The sequence below is a fragment of the Cannabis sativa genome, chromosome 9 (genome assembly GCF_029168945.1).
Source record: "Cannabis sativa cultivar Pink pepper isolate KNU-18-1 chromosome 9, ASM2916894v1, whole genome shotgun sequence".
Lineage (NCBI taxonomy): Eukaryota > Viridiplantae > Streptophyta > Magnoliopsida > Rosales > Cannabaceae > Cannabis > Cannabis sativa.
Genome location: NC_083609.1, coordinates 32680296 through 32698772, shown reverse-complemented (window position 1 = coordinate 32698772; position 18477 = coordinate 32680296). Strand labels below are relative to the sequence as shown.

At 31.4% G+C, this 18477-nt stretch overlaps 1 protein-coding gene across 1 annotated transcript; it reads left to right on the top strand.

Moving 5' to 3' along the window:
- Window positions 1-3119: 3119 nt before the first annotated feature.
- LOC133031365 (uncharacterized) lies at window positions 3120-3524 on the top strand. The gene has a single exon (XM_061104849.1). The coding sequence runs from the start codon at window positions 3120-3122 to the stop codon at window positions 3522-3524; it is 405 nt and encodes a 134-aa protein (XP_060960832.1).
- The last annotated feature ends 14953 nt before the right edge of the window (window positions 3525-18477 follow it).

Sequence of the window (18477 nt, the reverse complement as noted above, 5' to 3'; positions counted from 1 at the left end):
GATCTTGGTAAAATATTTCCAACAAATTGCTGTACCTAAAATTCGACTGTTATTTCCAAAAGTGACACGTGCCAATCTCAGAGAATATGAACCACCAAATATAATAGCAATTATATTAAATGGAATAACTCATTATGTATAGAATTAGTGGAGTATATCTATAACTCGCTAACTGCATAGTCTTGAGCGAGACAATATTGTTATGGGATTTGAAATCAAATGTAATTAACTGGCAACCTATGTTATTAGGGTAGATTATACCGAAAAAAAAGGACCAAAAAACTTTTAGAGGAAAAAAGGAGAACAGACTGTTTGTGAAAGAACCCTAGTTCTGTATCAGAAAATTCTGAATAAGATTGACTCGTGGACTATGTAGAGTTAACTGCAAAATCACGTAAAAACTTGGTGTTCTTTCTATTTCTATAATTCTTAGATCACTTATATTTTCTGTGCAAAATCTATTTCGAAAATAGGCTCATAATCGTTAACGAAAATCTGTGTTAGCAAATGTAATAAAAGAAAATGCAACCAAGTATTAATGGTGATAATTAATTTGGTGATTTGGACATCCATATATAATATTTCATAACAAAGATATAAATTTTTCTACAATTTTATTTTTTTGAGAATAAATAAAAATTTAGTAGAATCCTTATTCTTATAATTATTAAAAAATATATATATTAAAATTATTAATATTTGAAATTTAATGTAGTTTTATGATTTAATAATCTATATATATAAAAGAGAGGAATAGAGTGGTGACATGCACTCTATAATCTCTTCAAAGCTATTTTTCTCTTCTCTTATTTTTAATATTTTATTAAAGCATGAATCTACAAAGTGATATTTTAATATTATTTTAATAAATTATTTATAAAAAAATATCTAACATAAGCCAATTTCTTTTTATTTTCAAAAAAAAAATTATATAAATAATACTATACGTTATTATTATTATTATTATTATTATTATTATTATTATTATTATTATAATTTTCACATTTTTTTAAATAAATAAATTTATATATTTATATCACAATTAATAAAAAAACAATAACTACTTTTAAAAATAAACAAATAAATTAACAAAATTATTTTTTTTTAAAATATCACTCATCAATTAATTACTTATATTTTTTTTCTTTTTCAAACTATAATCAATATATATATATATATATCATATATTCCTCTAATTCTTTTCACCTTCATATATATATATATATATATATATACAGTCTTCATACCTCCTACTATTTTGCATATTGGTATGTAACCCTCTTATTATTAATTTTCTCTTTAAATTTTTTTAATTTTATGTGTATAGAAAAATAGTTGTTGCCCTTGATTTTTCCCAAAATACGTGGACGCGGATAACGGTGACACGTGGATCTCGAAAGAACCATCACTCATGAAAATCATTTAAGTCTTCGACTAGAAAAAAGGACACCTCAAGGAAGGTGCCTCCCGAAAAAGAGCATAAGCCCCATCTTTATGCTCCGGGAGGCTAGAGCCATGCTAAGGCAGTTCCGGAAGGCAAAGAGATTACTCGTACAATCACTTCGCATTTAATGTCGCATGGGTGAAGACGTATTGAAGCCTCCATAAACGACATGACAGATGGCTTAACCCCCCTTTTACGACGATTACACTACAATTGATGAGTCTAGTGACGACTACATTATGAGGAATCACATCAGTCAAGAGGGGATAAAAGATTATATCCACCTAACTCCTAAGATACCTACGGTATAGGTCATGTATTTCCTATTTTGTATCTGCTAGGAATATGTGCCCCTATGAAGCTAACACAGAAAGACAAGCGATCTATTTCTAGGGATTCTCCCAGAAAAATACTATAAATACCCCACAAACAGATTGAAAAGGTGTCAAACTATTTTGTTTAAGGAATCGAAGAGAGAAAATAGGAGAGAAATCCACCAAGAACATTCTCTGTAATAAATACTCTCATAAATAAAAAAGACTCGTGGACTAAGGCTCATTAATGCCCCAACCACGTAAAAATCTCCTGCATTAAACTTTCTACACTTCTTCTTGTACATTATTTAATTGGTTGTCGAAAAACTCGGTCAACAATATTCTTTTACTTCTACATCATTTTTTAAAGTTACTTTCGTTAGTATTAATTTTGTATTTTTTTTTATACAATTATATAAGAGAAGTATGAGGTGGTGACATAGCGCTCTAAAATCACTCAAAATATAACTCCTTCTATTTCTCCTTAGATATCCCATTTAAATTAATAAAATAACACTTTAAAATCACTTAAAATAGTTTTATCTAATTTTTTATTTTTAATTCTTTTTATAAATATTAATTGACTAATTCTTTTTAACTCTACACTACAATACAATACAATCTCTACTAAAATATTTTTTTTTCTCTTTTTATTTTTATTATTAAATTAAATAAATGTGCTCTCTCTCTCTCTCTCACTTCATTCATTTCTGAGTTTTCAATTCCTCTTCTTCTTCTTCATCTTCTTCTTCAAAGTTAATAGATGATTATTCAGTTTAAGAAAGAAAGAGAGAAAAAAAGAATGTAAATTTCATCCAAGCCATAAAAAAGAAAAAGAAAAAAAAAACTGTACCAGGGAACCAAGCCCTATACGGTACCCTTTCGAAGAAAACCAGGGGAAGAACCCCACTTCCATCCTCATGAGAAAGAAAAAGGTGCAGGATCTGCGAAAGGTCCGCTCAGATTTCCCGAAAGGGAAAGGCCCGCAGAGGGGTAAGCTCCCAAAAGCGAGTCTTGGCCCTCAGGATCAAGACGACCGAAAGAGCGTATCTGTGCACCAAGAGCCTCGGAAGAGAGGAAGGAGAAACCGGAGGTACCCTCCCGTTGAGTTAAGATAAAAAATCAACGAAAAACACGGTGATCTACGAGATCACCTAGACAAGAAGAAACATGTAGCAGTGGTCTCCGCGGGGACACTAAATGAAGGAATTTTGGCAGAGTTAGCAACACTATGCAAAGACATTGCTCGGATCTCTTGGAGGCAAAAAGGGGACGACTCAAATTCCGATTGCGAGGATCAAGAGCCATGCGCCCGGAACATATTGGAGGCAGAGCTCCTCAAGAATTTTAACATGCCCGAGATGGTAGCGTATACTGGAGACTCGGACCCCAGCGATCATTTATCCAGTTTCAACCGGGTAATGATAGTTATGAGGGTCAGCAACGATGCCAAATGTCTATGCTTTCCGCTAACATTAAGCGGTTCCGCTGAGGAATGGTTCAAAAAGTTGGAACCAGGATCAGTGGACTGCTGGAACAAGTTGCAAGTCAGCTTCTGGAGACAATTTGTCGCAGCGAGAAAGATTAATCTCGAAGTCACCGCATTGACTAACATAAAGCAACAACCCGCAGAAACCTTGAAGAACTTTATAAAAAGGTTCAAAGAGGAGGCTTCAAAGACCAAGAAAGTAGATGACGGACAACAGCTTGCACTGCTTCAAGCTGGGATCCGTATGGGGACCCCATTCTGGAATGAATTACAATAGGCTAGAGTGGCTAATCTCCAAGATTTCCAAAAGAGGGTCCAACAATACATCAACTTGGAAGAGGCCCAGATAATGGCCTACGGGGATACTATCCAATTGGAGTATCAAGATATGTACCCGGAGGTCAGCTCTCGGGAGCCATACCCCCGGCCACTCCTCAAATGAGCGGCATGCAATTCTCCGCTACACCAGGATATAATCAGAGCCTAGCCTTGGCTCCCGCATCATCGCATCTTGGGAATCCCTTAAGCAACCCCTCCGGGATGAGTGGACAAGCTGTTGGGTTTTATGCCCTAAATAAAACTCATTTCAATATAATCAGATTTACTTATTAATATAGATCAGAAATAACATTTACTGTTGCATGGTTCACATGATTTATTTCATGATTATATGTACATAATGTATAAATTCATCTGAAACCCTTTTCACATACTTGATCATGTTTATTGTGCCGTCAACACATTGGAAAGTAAACATGACTATGTGAATAAAGTTTCCTAGATTTATCAGACATAGGGTTTTACTGATATGATAATCTCCAACAGAGTTTACTTGCATTTGGAGAAGTGTTACGTTCTTTCCAAAGCATTGGTTAAAGTAAAGCTCAGGTTGGATGCATGGAGTATGCATCGGAAGGGACCGATATTGAACTTTGACTTAGATTTATTAAACTTACCGTAATATCTATTCAAGTCAATATCGCCTAGTTGATCCTAGATCAAATGATCTTAATCCTGATATGATTAGGCTCAATCTCAGGAGGCTATTTGTGTTCTTTGATTTGTTAGTTAAGCCTACTTTTAGGTCAGGGTGATACGTACATTTTGGGAACACGGTAGTGTAATTGAGTGGGAGCGCTAGCATAAACATGGAATCTATAGCTTCTATCTGGCGAATAGTAAGCAAAGGATGATCTCCTTCGAGCTTGACCAAACGAACATAAATGGTGGAGTACTCATTTCACATAAGCTGAAATATCATTTATACGGGGTCAAGTGTTTTAAGGAATTAATACATTGTAGGGTGTAACGGTAATCTAATTCTTTTACAGTGTAGATCATTCATATAGAGGGTCATTGATCAAATTAGGATTATAACAATGGATAACTAATGATGTGTCTATATGGTGGAACATATAGAGCATTCTATATACTGAGAGTGCAATTCTGAGTTCTATGCGTGGATTCAACGAAGAATTAATAAGTTAGTGAATTTTAGTGCTAAATTCTTGATCTACTTATTGGAAGCTCGGTTATATAGACCCATGGTCCCCGCACTAGTTGAGATAATATTGCTTGTAAGACTCATATAATTGGTTTTGATTAATGAATTATAATTCTCAAATTATACTATGTCTATTTGTGAATTTTTCACTAAGTAAGGGCAAAATTGAAAAGAAAGAGTTTATAGGGGCATATTTGTTAATTATGATACTTTGTATGGTTCAGTTAATAAATATGATAAATGACAATATTATTTAATAATTATTTATAGTTATTAAATAGTTACAATTGACATTTAAATGGTTTAATTTGAAAATTGGCGTTTTTGAGAAAATCAGATGCAGAATTGAGAAAACTGCAAAATCCAAGTAAGGCCCATTACTGTACATGGCCAGCCACTTGGTTTGAATTTTTAAACTGATATTTTCATTATTTTAATGCCAAATAATTCAAACCTAACCCTAGTGGAATGCTATAAATAGATAGTGAAGGCTTCAGGAAAATTACACTTAAATTTTCTACTTTTTCATTCAGAAAAAACTGAGTCTTCGCTCTCCCTATCTTTGGCCGAACCCACTCTCTCTCTCTTCCTCATTGAGATTTCGAAATTCTTAGTGTATGAGTAGTGCCCACACACAGCAAGTGATACCTCAATCATAGTGAGGAAGATCGTGAAGAAAAACTTTCAACAAGAAGGAGTTTCAGCATCAAAGATTCAGAGAAAGAGATCCAGGTTCAGATATTTATAATGCTCTGCTACAGAAAGGAATCAAGGTCTAGATATCTGAACGGAAGGAGTCATATTATTCCGCTGCACCCAATGTAAGGTTTCCTAAACTTTATATGTGTTTATTTCATCGTTTTAGAAAGTTCATATTTAGGGTGTTGATAAACATACTTGTGAGTAGATCTAAGATCCTGGTAAAATAATTCAAACAGCTGGCCTCAGAGCCATGGTAATTGATTTACTTGCAAGAATGATTGTTTGTTTGTTTTTGGATGGTATCATGTTGTATTGAGTGTTATTTGATGATTGATTGATGTTTGTGAATTTTTGTGAAAAATAATTGCGATTCTGTTTCTGGAATTATTTTTATTGGATAGTATGGAAAAAATTAAGCAAATTACTTTTTTACAGAACTCAATTTCGATTTAATTTGAATTAGTTATGATTTTTTGAAGATTCGAAAAAATCGGAGCTCTACTGAAATTTTCCTGCGATCGCGAAAACTGTCCGTACAGCTCACAATTTTTTTTCGTTTTTCTTCGTTTTTTCATGGAATTAACTTCCGATTTTTTGTGTAGTTCTATATTTATACTATTACTATTCCTAATTCAATTCTAATTATCATTTTGAATTAATTTAATATTTTTTAAATTTAATTGAAGATATTAGTGTAATTTGAATTTGAAAATAGTTAGTATCTATCTTTTTGCTTAATTATCTATCTTATTTTTAAATTTGATTATATCTTATCTTATTTTTAAATTTAAGGTCAGATTTTAAATTAAATCTTTTTTTAAATAATTTGACCTTATTTAAATTTAAAATAAGATAACTATAATCATGTAATTTTAAATAGACATAAGATATTTTGCTAACTTTTAAATTTTGTTATTTTATTTATTTAAATTACATTTAAAATCTGAAAAAGATATTCATTTATCTTTTTTTAGTTTTGTATTTAATTTTTATTTATAAAATAACATTTAAATTTTAAAAGTAGTTAGCAAATTTTGAAATGATATTTAGGTTGGTTGAAACCTAATTTTTCAAAATTGTAAGTTTAATTTTAAATTTAAATTTTAATTTAATTTCGATTTTTTTTATTTCAAATTTTTTTAAAAATTTTCGAAATTTTTTTAATTAATTATTTAATTTCGAAATTAATTATTTAATTTAAAATTAAATAAATCCTACATCCAACTATCCAGCTAACCTTGTTCCAGGAGTATGTGTTTTAGCTTGTTTGTAAGTTTTCAAAACCTATTATTACTTGATTGCAAATAGCCATGGTTACTTTTTGCCAGATCTATTGATCTGATGGCTCCTTGGTCAAGTTAATAATTTGTAACAGGTATATTTACAATCTTCTTTCATCTGTGTATGACCTAGCAACATAATAGGACCCATCCAAAGTGTGCCTGTGTGAGCTTATATGTTTAATTTTATTATAGATGCATATAAGTTATTGCAAAACTTATGTATTTAAAGCATGTATATGTACGTTATTGTAATGGAGTACATTTTGGTATTTAAGTAATGTATAGAGAAATAATAATACTTAATTAAGTTGTGTATATTTTATGTGTTATGGATTGACCGATAAGACATAGGTTAAATGCATGTTTATTGGGTCCATATATATGGTAGATAATGAGGTAATGCAGTAAGTGGTGAAAGACATGAAGACTCAACACCCCGAGTGTTGATAAGTTAAATTTCGAGGACGAAATTTTTTTAAGGAGGGTAGAATGTAATATCCAGATTAAAATAGTATTTATTTTTTTTTTCTCTCCTTGGGATATTAATTGTGTGAGGATAATTATCTTATATATTTGTGTTGTTAGTGAGTTGAGATTGTTGCTTAGATTATTGTACCAATTTTCTAGAGAGAGTTAAAGTTATATTAACTACGAAAGTAAAATATTATGGTATTTTTACAATGTAGGTAATCATTTAATTAAAGCCCAATATGAAAGTTTATTAGGGTTTTATAAATTATTTAGTGGATTTTAATTAATGGTATAAGTGATATTAAATAACATTATTATAGAATTAATGTTAAAAATTCGTAGGTTTGGATAAATTCGCAGGATTAAAAACTGTTTTACTAAAATGATCATATCTCGAGTTATAGAGCTCGGATTGAGGTGATTTCAGTGGCGTTGGAAAGATAATTCAGAGATCTATCAATTATGTGGAAATAGATTTATCGTAATTTTAACTTTATTGGGGTCAAAATTAAGCTACAAAGTGACGACCTGTTAAGTTTAGTATAGAAACCCTAAGTTTTAAAATTCAAATTTAAAACTTATATCTAACAAATAAGATTTTTATTTAATTATTCTATTTAGAGTTAAATTAGTATTAGATTACAGGGGTTATTTTATTATTTTCTTTTATGGGTTTAATTAGATTATAAAACCTAAATCTATCACATTCTTGATACGTAATATGCAGAGCCTCTAACCCTGAGAAAAATAAAACTCAATCTCAATCTCTTTCTTTCAGCCTGAATACAATTCTTAGAGAAGACACTCATAAAATCATATACCCTACAAGTTATCCATCTCGCTATCTATCAAAGATTTATAGTTTTCCTTCTTATTTCATTCTCTTCGCCAAACAACTCATGATTTTCATCAACATAACATTGAGATCATCATCACCATTCTAATAATTTGAGATTTCAAGATCTAGCACTGATTAAGAAGAGTCATCAAGAGGTAAGAGAGTTCTTCCACTTATTGTTGTGAACTTTTAGGTTAAACTATGAAATCTCGTTTTTATTTTTTTTTCTGAAAATTATTGTCTTAGTAAAATAGTCATATCTCTCTCAATATTGATCCGTTTCCAGCGATTTTTGTATCGTTAGAAAGCTTATTCGATGCTCTAAAATTTTTATGAAGAAACTATTCGCAATTTCTGTGATATTCTATGTCGAAAATTATCATCTTTCGGATAATGTTGTAAATCGTTTTTTCATATTCTCAGAAAAAAGTACTTTCACTTAAAATACCATAACTCTCTCAATTATTTTCCATTTTTAATGATCTATATATGATTTCAAAGCTTATTCAATTTTCCATAAGTTTCATGAAGAAACATTTCGTGAATTCGGAGTTATACTATGTCGAAAAGTTAGTTTCCTTCTGTATCATGTAATTCGTTTCTTGAATGTTGTTCTTCCAAAACTGTTTTGGTAAAATTGTAATATCTCTTTGAATATAATTCCAATTTCAGAGATTTTGGTATCATTGGAAAGGGAATTTAATTTCCTAAAACTTTCATAAAGATGTTATCTTCTAGTTCTGAACCTTTCAATGCAAAAAGTTTGTATTTTTATTAAGTCGTATAATTCGTTACTCCATATTCCTTCTCAGAAATAGTTTCAGTAAAACAATCATAACTCTCCCAGTTTTAATCCATTTTTAATTATCTTTATATCATTGGAAAGATAATGGAATTTTCTATAATTTTTATGAAGACAACTTTTACTGAATTAGTGTAGTTGTTGGTCAAAAATAGTAATCTTTCTGCTGTACTATAAGAGTACGAATTTTAATATTAGGGCCTTGACCCATGTCTTATTATAGGTAGTAGTGACGAGATAACAACTCTTAAGCAGCGGGATTTGAGGTAAGGAAATTAGATAGTTTTGTATGTGTTTATCTGCATAAATTTAAATTCTTTATGTATTGAAATATGACTTATGATTTGTTTTTTTGAATATGTATATGGTACTGAGAATGTGTGGTATGGACACAATATGAGTTTGTGAATTGATACATAGATTATGGTTGTATGACTTGTATATGTTGTATGTTGTATGTTGTGTATTGTATGTTGTATGGTGTATGGTTTATGTTGTATGTTATATGTTGTATGCTAACGTCTCAGGTAAAGTGAGGGACCATGGTGGGGTATGATACGGGATAAGGTCGTTGAATGTAGAGATACCCTACCCTACATTTTACTGAGTCGTGTATGAGATTGTTATGGTGGGTATGATACAGTGATGTTACTGTTGAATATAGAGATACCCTATCCTATAACAATGGTAGGGCTGCATAGGCCCATGTTATTATATGGGCAGATTAGGCCCAGGATATTGTAGGGTCAGGCTAGGCCCGGGTTATGTAAGTAATGGCTATGATATGCCAATGTTGTGATAATGTTATTATTATTTATAGTATTGATATGATTATGTTATGAGTATGATATTGGAGTTATGATCTCTGTATATGTGTACGGTGTGAACAAATGGTATAGACTTGTATGATAAAGGTTTCCATATGTACAGATTTTTGGTTATAGTTATAAAAGAGCATGTATGATATTGCTAAAACTTAATAAATACATTAATGGTATGTGTGATATTATATGGTATTGTTTGATAAGCATTTCCTTACTGAGCTTTTAGCTCACCCCCCTTACTTTCCCCCTACAGGTATTAGACAGGAAGTATGTATAGTGAGCGAAGCGGGGTTAGTTACGCAGTACGTATACTGTGAGCGGCTACGGGCGGACAAACGATCTAGAACGCCGGTGGTGCCTTAGTTTTATTTTAAGCAGTTGATAAATCTAACACAGTGGAAATGCATTATTTAAAATTATTTCCTTACTGTATCTTGTTTTACAAATGAAGGATCCTTCTCTGTTGCATTTTGATTTTTTTTAAAATCAACTGTTGTATTTAAATTATTTTTTTTATCTTTTCAAATTATGCATGAAAATAGTATTTTTGTAAAATAAGGCAAAATATCGGGGCGTTACAGTTGGTATCAGAGCCGATCGTTCGTTAGCCCGAAGGATACTCACGGTATACATACAGAAGACTGAAAAAGATCCCTCTCACTATTATGTAAGTCTTAGTTTTAATTTTCTTGGTATTGCCATTAATAGTCTTATATGTGATACATATAATTAGAGCCTCATCTTAGGTGGTGCTTAGAGACATCAATAGTACCCTCTATCTCTTATGATTGATTACACTTTTTAGGAAGAAGATATATAGGTTTATATTTCTTTATTGTCTTGAATTGAACTAGGAAGGACCGTGTTCCTTTCTTGAAAATTTAGAATAAATTATATTAGGAGTTCATAAGACTTTATTTGATAAATAGAATATTATCAGTTAAGCTTGACAACATTAAGTTTAGATATGTACATAGAATCTTCTCTTCCAATAATTGAACTCTTTTGTTTCTTTTAAATCAACCTTTCTTGTAAGAGCTCACACATGAAACTAGAAGATCAGTTAGAATCAATGTGAAAAAAGCGACCAATAGAGGTGGGGGCTAAGGATGTGTGTTCCGCTGACCCACAGATGGTTGATGTTCCAGAGAACCCAATAATAGTTAAGGCTAATGATCTAATAGAGGTATTGGAAGGACTACGAGCATGACTAAGACAATTTGTTGAAGAGTTTTCACAGGCTCAACAAAAGATCACCAACACTAGTAGTGGAACTTGAAGCACATAATGAAATGTACCAATAGCCAACTAAGTACCGACGCATATATTTTCACCTATCTATGAATGGTTGAAGAAGCGGTCTCTACACCTAGCCACGAATGGAAGCCCAACATATAAGAAGTAGGGATGACTTAGAATAGTAGACGTTATACCAGACTGGGACAGTATAATTTACGAAACCTACTTATTAAGAAGGATGAAATAATAGATCTTTAAGGAGAAGGTACTATCTTGTTGGATATTCTATAAGTTACACACTCCTAAGTTAGATGGTAAGAAGTATGAGTACTGTATGCAAAGACATTGGAGATAAGTATGTTATAGAAATGAGTCAGGAGAGGACGATGCCATCATATAGAAAGGAGTGTAGTGTGCTGAATAGAATCCAAAATGAGAAGTTAGAAAGAGACATGATAAAATTACTAGAGGTAATAACTTATGAAGGTATCTTAAACACTAAGAGATAAGCAGAGCATCAACAAATATTAGATTACCGAAGGAAAGTTGTAAACTTTAAACTCAAGGTCATCTACTTAGTGGAGGAGACAATAGAGAAAAATGTGTATGGTTTCGACAGAGACATTTTCAAAGGAGAAAGACAAAAAAAAAAGTCCAGGCACGGCTAAAAATTTGGGTACAACATGAATGAGAGACAACTAAGAGGGTGACTACTCGGAATTGATCACAACTACACAACTAAGAGATTGTGGATGCAGCTTTGTGGCGGGTGTACAACAAACAACTATAGAGAGTAGATTGCAAATTCAAAACTTGAGAAAGAGGAGGAATTAGCATTCAAGGGTGACATCCCTAGATTCCAAATACTCACTGATACAACAACAATGGTGTGGAGTATAGCTCAATGAGAAAATGTTAGGAAAGCCTCACTTAGAGACAGGAAAAAAAAGTGAGACACAATTAGGACCAAAGTAACATATATTGAAGAATGTCATGGCATGTCAAGGACTATACAAGTTTTTGATAAGTGTTGGGATTAGAAAATACACTCATGCAACATAAAGGAATTTAAGGCACAACGTAAGCAAAGGATACTACAATCCAATTACGACTTATATTATGGGCAATAGTATAAGTATGTTGGAGTGTCAACTAATGAGAAACTAAGAGGAAAACTCACAAAGTCCAGCCCTGCTGAAAAGAGATGGTGTTTCTAGGCCCTATAGTGCCCGAGAAGAAAATGACTATGGATTTGTCAAAAGCTAAAATTGTTAAGAGCAAAAAAAAAAAAGGGAAAAATATTAGATATTTTTCTCAATCTAAAAAGCCAGTAATAGAGATCTTTGGAAGGACTCTCTCAAGCTGACAATAACTAACTTATTGCACACTACTAAGTCTTGTCCAATTGAAAGTGCAAAAAGTTAGAAGTAGAAAAAAAACAAGATAGGTATTGATAATTTGGTGGCGTTTGGATGTAAAATGAGACGCTTGAATGAATTATTGACTTGTGCTTAAAGGTAGTATGGGAAGTAAGAATAAAAAATCCCTGACTAAGGAATTATAAATAGTGAGTCTCCAGTAATAAATCAAATACAAGTAGGGGTATAGGAGGTATAATAGTGATGGACAGAGTAAGGTCTGTTCGGCATAGTTTGCAAATTATATATATAGTATCCTTACCCTGATAACTTGGATGATCAATACATTATGAGATTGGTATGGTTGACTTATTGTTAAAAGTCAACAAATAATAAATAGTTGGGCTACAATAAGCTATGGTAGGATTGAACTTATTTTAAAGGGGTTATTAGTGTGCTTTTTATGTTTTAATACATATATGTTATAGTCTTAAGTAAATAATCAGTATTAGAATGTATGTTTAAGAGATTTGGAAGATTTAGAGGTACAATTAAGAAGTTGAGATATTTTTTTTTTTTGGAAGGCTACAATATATATAGGATATGAATATGGCTGGAATAATCAATGCTATGATAAGTATGAAGTTATGTGATACCTCAGATGGCTGGTATATTAGAAGAAGCAATCATTGAACATAACTATCAGAATCTATCGGCATTACAGATTTAAACTTCATCACTATATCGATGTAATACCAAAGTAGATAAAAGTTAGTATAGAAAACTAGCTAATCTCATAATCAAGTCAACTTGATTCAAGGGAGTAATGGAGGACCAAGCACCATAAGAGAGATTAGCAAAGAAAATACAATAGAGTGATACAAAAATCAGACAACAAAAGGAACCAAAGACTATTATCTTGGAAAATCGGAAGTCATGACAAGTGCAACGAATGCATGGATAAAGAAAATTAAGAAGTGAACGTTAGACAAAAAGGTAGTCGGATAGATAGTTAAATATTTATACATAGAAGACCTTTTAAAGAGATTCCATATTTATTTCCAAGTGCCATGGAAAAAGTGTCTATCGATGAGTAACAACTATGAAACTGCAAGAATGACACCGCAGCTTTACAGTGGAATAAAAAAAGAGAGAGAGAAAGAGAGAGAGAGAGAGTAAGATTTTAGTCTATAATAACATTCAATGAGAGAATGGGAATAATTAAAGAGAAGTTTGCATAAGATCTTTTACCCTACTCTTTGTGTTTGTTATTTTTTGTATTACATAATGTGTTCTCAAGTGACATGTAAGGATGTTCATGAGAGAATGAATAGTTTTACTCTTGATGGCATGTAAGGATGTTCATTAGAGAATAAATAGTTTAACTCTTAATGACATGTAAGGATGTTCATAAGAGAAGAAATTTTTATAAAATTACGAGCAAGTTATTGCAAAACTTATGTATTTAAAGCATGTATATGTACGTTATTGTAATGGAGTACATTTTGGTATTTAAGTAATGTATAGAGAAATAATAATACTTAATTAAGTTGTGTATATTTTATGTGTTATGGATTGACCGATAAGACATAGGTTAAATGCATGTTTATTGGGTCCATATATATGGTAGATAATGAGGTAATGCAGTAAGTGGTGAAAGACATGAAGACTCAACACCCCGAGTGTTGGTAAGTTAAATTTCGAGGACGAAATTTTTTTAAGGAGGGTAGAATGTAATATCCAGATTAAAATAGTATTTATTTTTTTTTTCTCTCCTTGGGATATTAATTGTGTGAGGATAATTATCTTATATATTTGTGTTGTTAGTGAGTTGAGATTGTTGCTTAGATTATTGTTCCAATTTTCTAGAGAGAGTTAAAGTTATATTAACTACGAAAGTAAAATATTATGGTATTTTTACAAGGTAGGTAATCATTTAATTAAAGCCCAATATGAAAGTTTATTAGGGTTTTATAAATTATTTAGTGGATTTTAATTAATGGTATAAGTGATATTAAATAACATTATTATAGAATTAATGTTAAAAATTCGTAGGTTTGGATAAATTCGCAGGATTAAAAACTGTTTTACTAAAATGATCATATCTGGAGTTCTAGAGCTCGGATTGAGGTGATTTCAGTGGCGTTGGAAAGATAATTCAGAGATCTATCAATTATGTGGAAATAGATTTATTGTAATTTTAACTTTATTGGGGTCAAAATTAAGCTACAAAGTGACGACCTGTTAAGTTTAGTATAGAAACCCTAAGTTTTAAAATTCAAATTTAAAACTTATATCTAACAAATAAGATTTTTATTTAATTATTCTATTTAGAGTTAAGTTAGTATTAGATTACAGGGGTCATTTTATTATTTTCTTTTATGGGTTTAATTAGATTATAAAACCTAAATCTATCACATTCTTGATACGTAATATGCAGAGCCTCTAACCCTGAGAAAAATAAAACTCAATCTCAATCTCTTTCTTTCAGCCTGAATACAATTCTTAGAGAAGACACTCATAAAATCATATACCCTACAAGTTATCCATCTCGCTATCTATCAAAGATTTATAATTTTCCTTCTTATTTCATTCTCTTCGCCAAACAACTCATGATTTTCATCAACATAACATTGAGATCATCATCACCATTCTAATAATTTGAGATTTCAAGATCTAGCACTGATTAAGAAGAGTCATCAAGAGGTAAGAGAGTTCTTCCACTTATTGTTGTGAACTTTTAGGTTAAACTATGAAATCTCGTTTTTTTATTTTTTTTTCTGAAAATTATTGTCTTAGTAAAATAGTCATATCTCTCTCAATATTGATCCGTTTCCAGCGATTTTTGTATCGTTAGAAAGCTTATTTGATGATCTAAAATTTTTATGAAGAAACTATTCGCCATTTCGGTGATATTATATGTCGAAAATTATCATCTTTCTGATAATGTTGTAAATCGTTTTTTCATATTCCCAGAAAAAAGTACTTTCACTTAAAATACCTTAGCTCTCTCAATTATTGTCCATTTTTAATGATCTATATATGATTTCAAAGCTTATTCAATTTGCCATAAGTTTCATGAAGAAACATTTCGTGAATTCGGAGTTATACTATGTCGAAAAGTTAGTTTCTTTCTGTATCATGTAATTCGTTTCTTGAATCTTGTTCTTCCAAAACTGTTTTGGTAAAATTGTAATATCTCTTTGAATATAATTCCATTTTCAGAGATTTTTGTGTCATTGGAAAGGGAATTTAATTTCCTAAAACTTTCATGAAGATGTTATCTTCTAGTTCTGAACCTTTCAATGCAAAACGTTTGTATTTTTACTAAGTCATATAATTCGTTACTCCATATTCCTTCTCAGAAATAGTTTCAGTAAAACAATCATAACTCTCCCAGTTTTAATCCATTTTTAATGATCTTTATATCATTGGAAAGATAATGGAATTTTCTATAATTTTTATGAAGACAACTTTTACTGAATTAGTGTAGTTGTTGGTCAAAAATAGTAATCTTTCTGCTGTACTGTAAGAGTATGAATTTTAATATTAGGGCCTTGACCCATGTCTTATTATAGGTAGTAGTGACGAGATAACAACTCTTAAGCAGCGGGATTTGAGGTAAGGAAATTAGATAGTTTTGTATGTGTTTATCTGCATAAATTTAAATTCTTTATGTATTGAAATATGACTTATGATTTGTTTTTTTGAATATGTATATGGTACTGAGAATGTGTGGTATGGACACAATATGAGTTTGTGAATTGATACATAGATTATGGTTGTATGACTTGTATATGTTGTATGTTGTATGTTGTGTATTGTATGTTGTATGGTGTATGGTTTATGTTGTATGTTATATGTTGTATGCTAACGTCTCAGGTAAAGTGAGGGACCATGGTGGGGTATGATACGGGATAAGGTCGTTGAATGTAGAGATACCCTACCCTACATTTTACTGAGTCGTGTATGAGATTGTTATGGTGGGTATGATACAGTGATGTTACTGTTGAATATAGAGATACCCTATCCTATAACAATGGTAGGGCTGCATAGGCCCATGTTATTATATGGGCAGATTAAGCCCAGGATATTGTAGGGTCAGGCTAGGCCCGGGTTATGTAAGTAATGGCTATGATATGCCAATGTTGTGATAATGTTATTATTATTTATAGTATTGATATGATTATGTTATGAGTATGATATTGGAGTTATGATCTCTGTATATGTGTACGGTGTGAACAAATAGTATAGACTTGTATGATAAAGGTTTCCATATGTACAGATATTTGGTTATAGTTATAAAAGAGCATGTATGATATTGCTAAAACTTAATAAATACATTAATGGTATGTGTGATATTATATGGTATTGTTTGATAAGCATTTCCTTACTGAGCTTTTAGCTCACCCCCTTTACTTTCCCCCTACAGGTATTAGACAGGGAAGTATGTATAGTGAGCAGGGTTAGTTCTGGTACGTATACTGTGAGCGGCTACGGGCGAACAAACGATCTAGAACGCCGGTGGTGCCTTAGTTTTATTTTAAGCAATTGATAAATCTAACACAGTGGAAATGCATTATTTAAAATTATTTCCTTACTGTATCTTGTTTTACAAATGAAGGATCCTTCTCTGTTGCATTTTGATTTTTTTTAAAATCAATTGTTGTATTTAAATTATTTTTTTTATCTTTTCAAATTATGCATGAAAATAGTATTTTTGTAAAATAAGGCAAAATATCGGGGCGTTACAATTAATGGATTAAAACTGTATGGAACATGAGTTAGGTATTCTGTGACCAGGATCTACTTGCAGTATTCTAAGAACTCTTTGATGTTACTAAACCTATGTCATCAATAGACACTACCACATTTTTTTTAATCTATGGCATTTGTATCTTGTTCATAGTGGATTTGACAAGATCAATCTCTGCAAAGAGTTAATATGCCTATATCCACTGAAAGTAATTCATCTCATTCGCAGATGGATGTACATTCAGGGGTGGATATATGTTTTTCATTGTATTCTTAAAATGATAACTCTAGATTATACCTTTTAGCAAAGAAATTTGAAATGTTTGAAAAATTTCATTAATTTCTAGCAATGGTTAAAACCATTAAGGTAAGTGGTAAAAGATCTTGCGAACTAATAGGGGTGGAGAAATAGTTAGTAGATATGCAGTTCAAAGATCATTAAATTGATTTTTGAATTATATCCAAACTTACCTCCCCAGAAATTTCGAGTTGCATGTTGATGATTAGTTACTAGTTGTTGCCTAATTCCTTCTATGGTAATACAATTTCAGAATGATGTAATGGTTGGGTACTTAATGTAAATCATTACTAGATTCATGGATGACCTAATCAAAATCTTAAGAAAAGCTAGAACTGTTAACCATGGTTTGTTAGCTATTCTAAGTGATTAGGGGTGGACCATCCCATTGTCAATAGATAAGAAAGTGTTTGTTCAAACAAATACTACTTTTCTAAGATAATGACTAAGTCTGAAAACAAGTAGCAAATAAATGAGATATTTAATTCTTGATTCCAAAAGTGTTCTATCATCTTATTTGATATATGATCATCCCACTACCTCTGTTGTCTTGTCACAACCGAAGAGATCAATACCATTTAGTTTTCTTCGACATAATTCACGGTACCTTGTCGTATTGGAAGAGTTTCTAGGAACTCACCTTCTTATGACTTGGGAGACACTAGTGATTAAAATCCATTGTGAGTTTAAACAAGTAATGGAATGTCAAGATAAGAAACTAAGAAGAAAGCCAATAGAACTATGGTTTAATCCATTCACATGGAGTAACCTAAATTTTTCTATTACAAGGACATAAAAGGAAATTTTAGTTAATAAGTCTATTCAATGGACTTAACAAAACTTCCTGTTCCTAGTATTATAGGTTTGAGTTTATCTAAACCTATGGCTTGTGGTATACCTGGTAATTACTTACAATAATGCAAGCAGCTTACTTTAGTAAGATGCTGAAGCATTTTCTTTCTAATGGCAATCTATAGAAGCTTCACAACTTCTTAGGCATAGATTTTATTTATCTAAGGAAAAGTCTCTACTATTCCAGAAAAGATAAAGCCATGAAAGAATTTCTTATATCAACAGTGAGAGGTCTTAGATATGCTTTTGTATGCCTTAGACCAGACACCTGCTGTTGAGTGGGAGTAATGAGTAGGTATCAGAT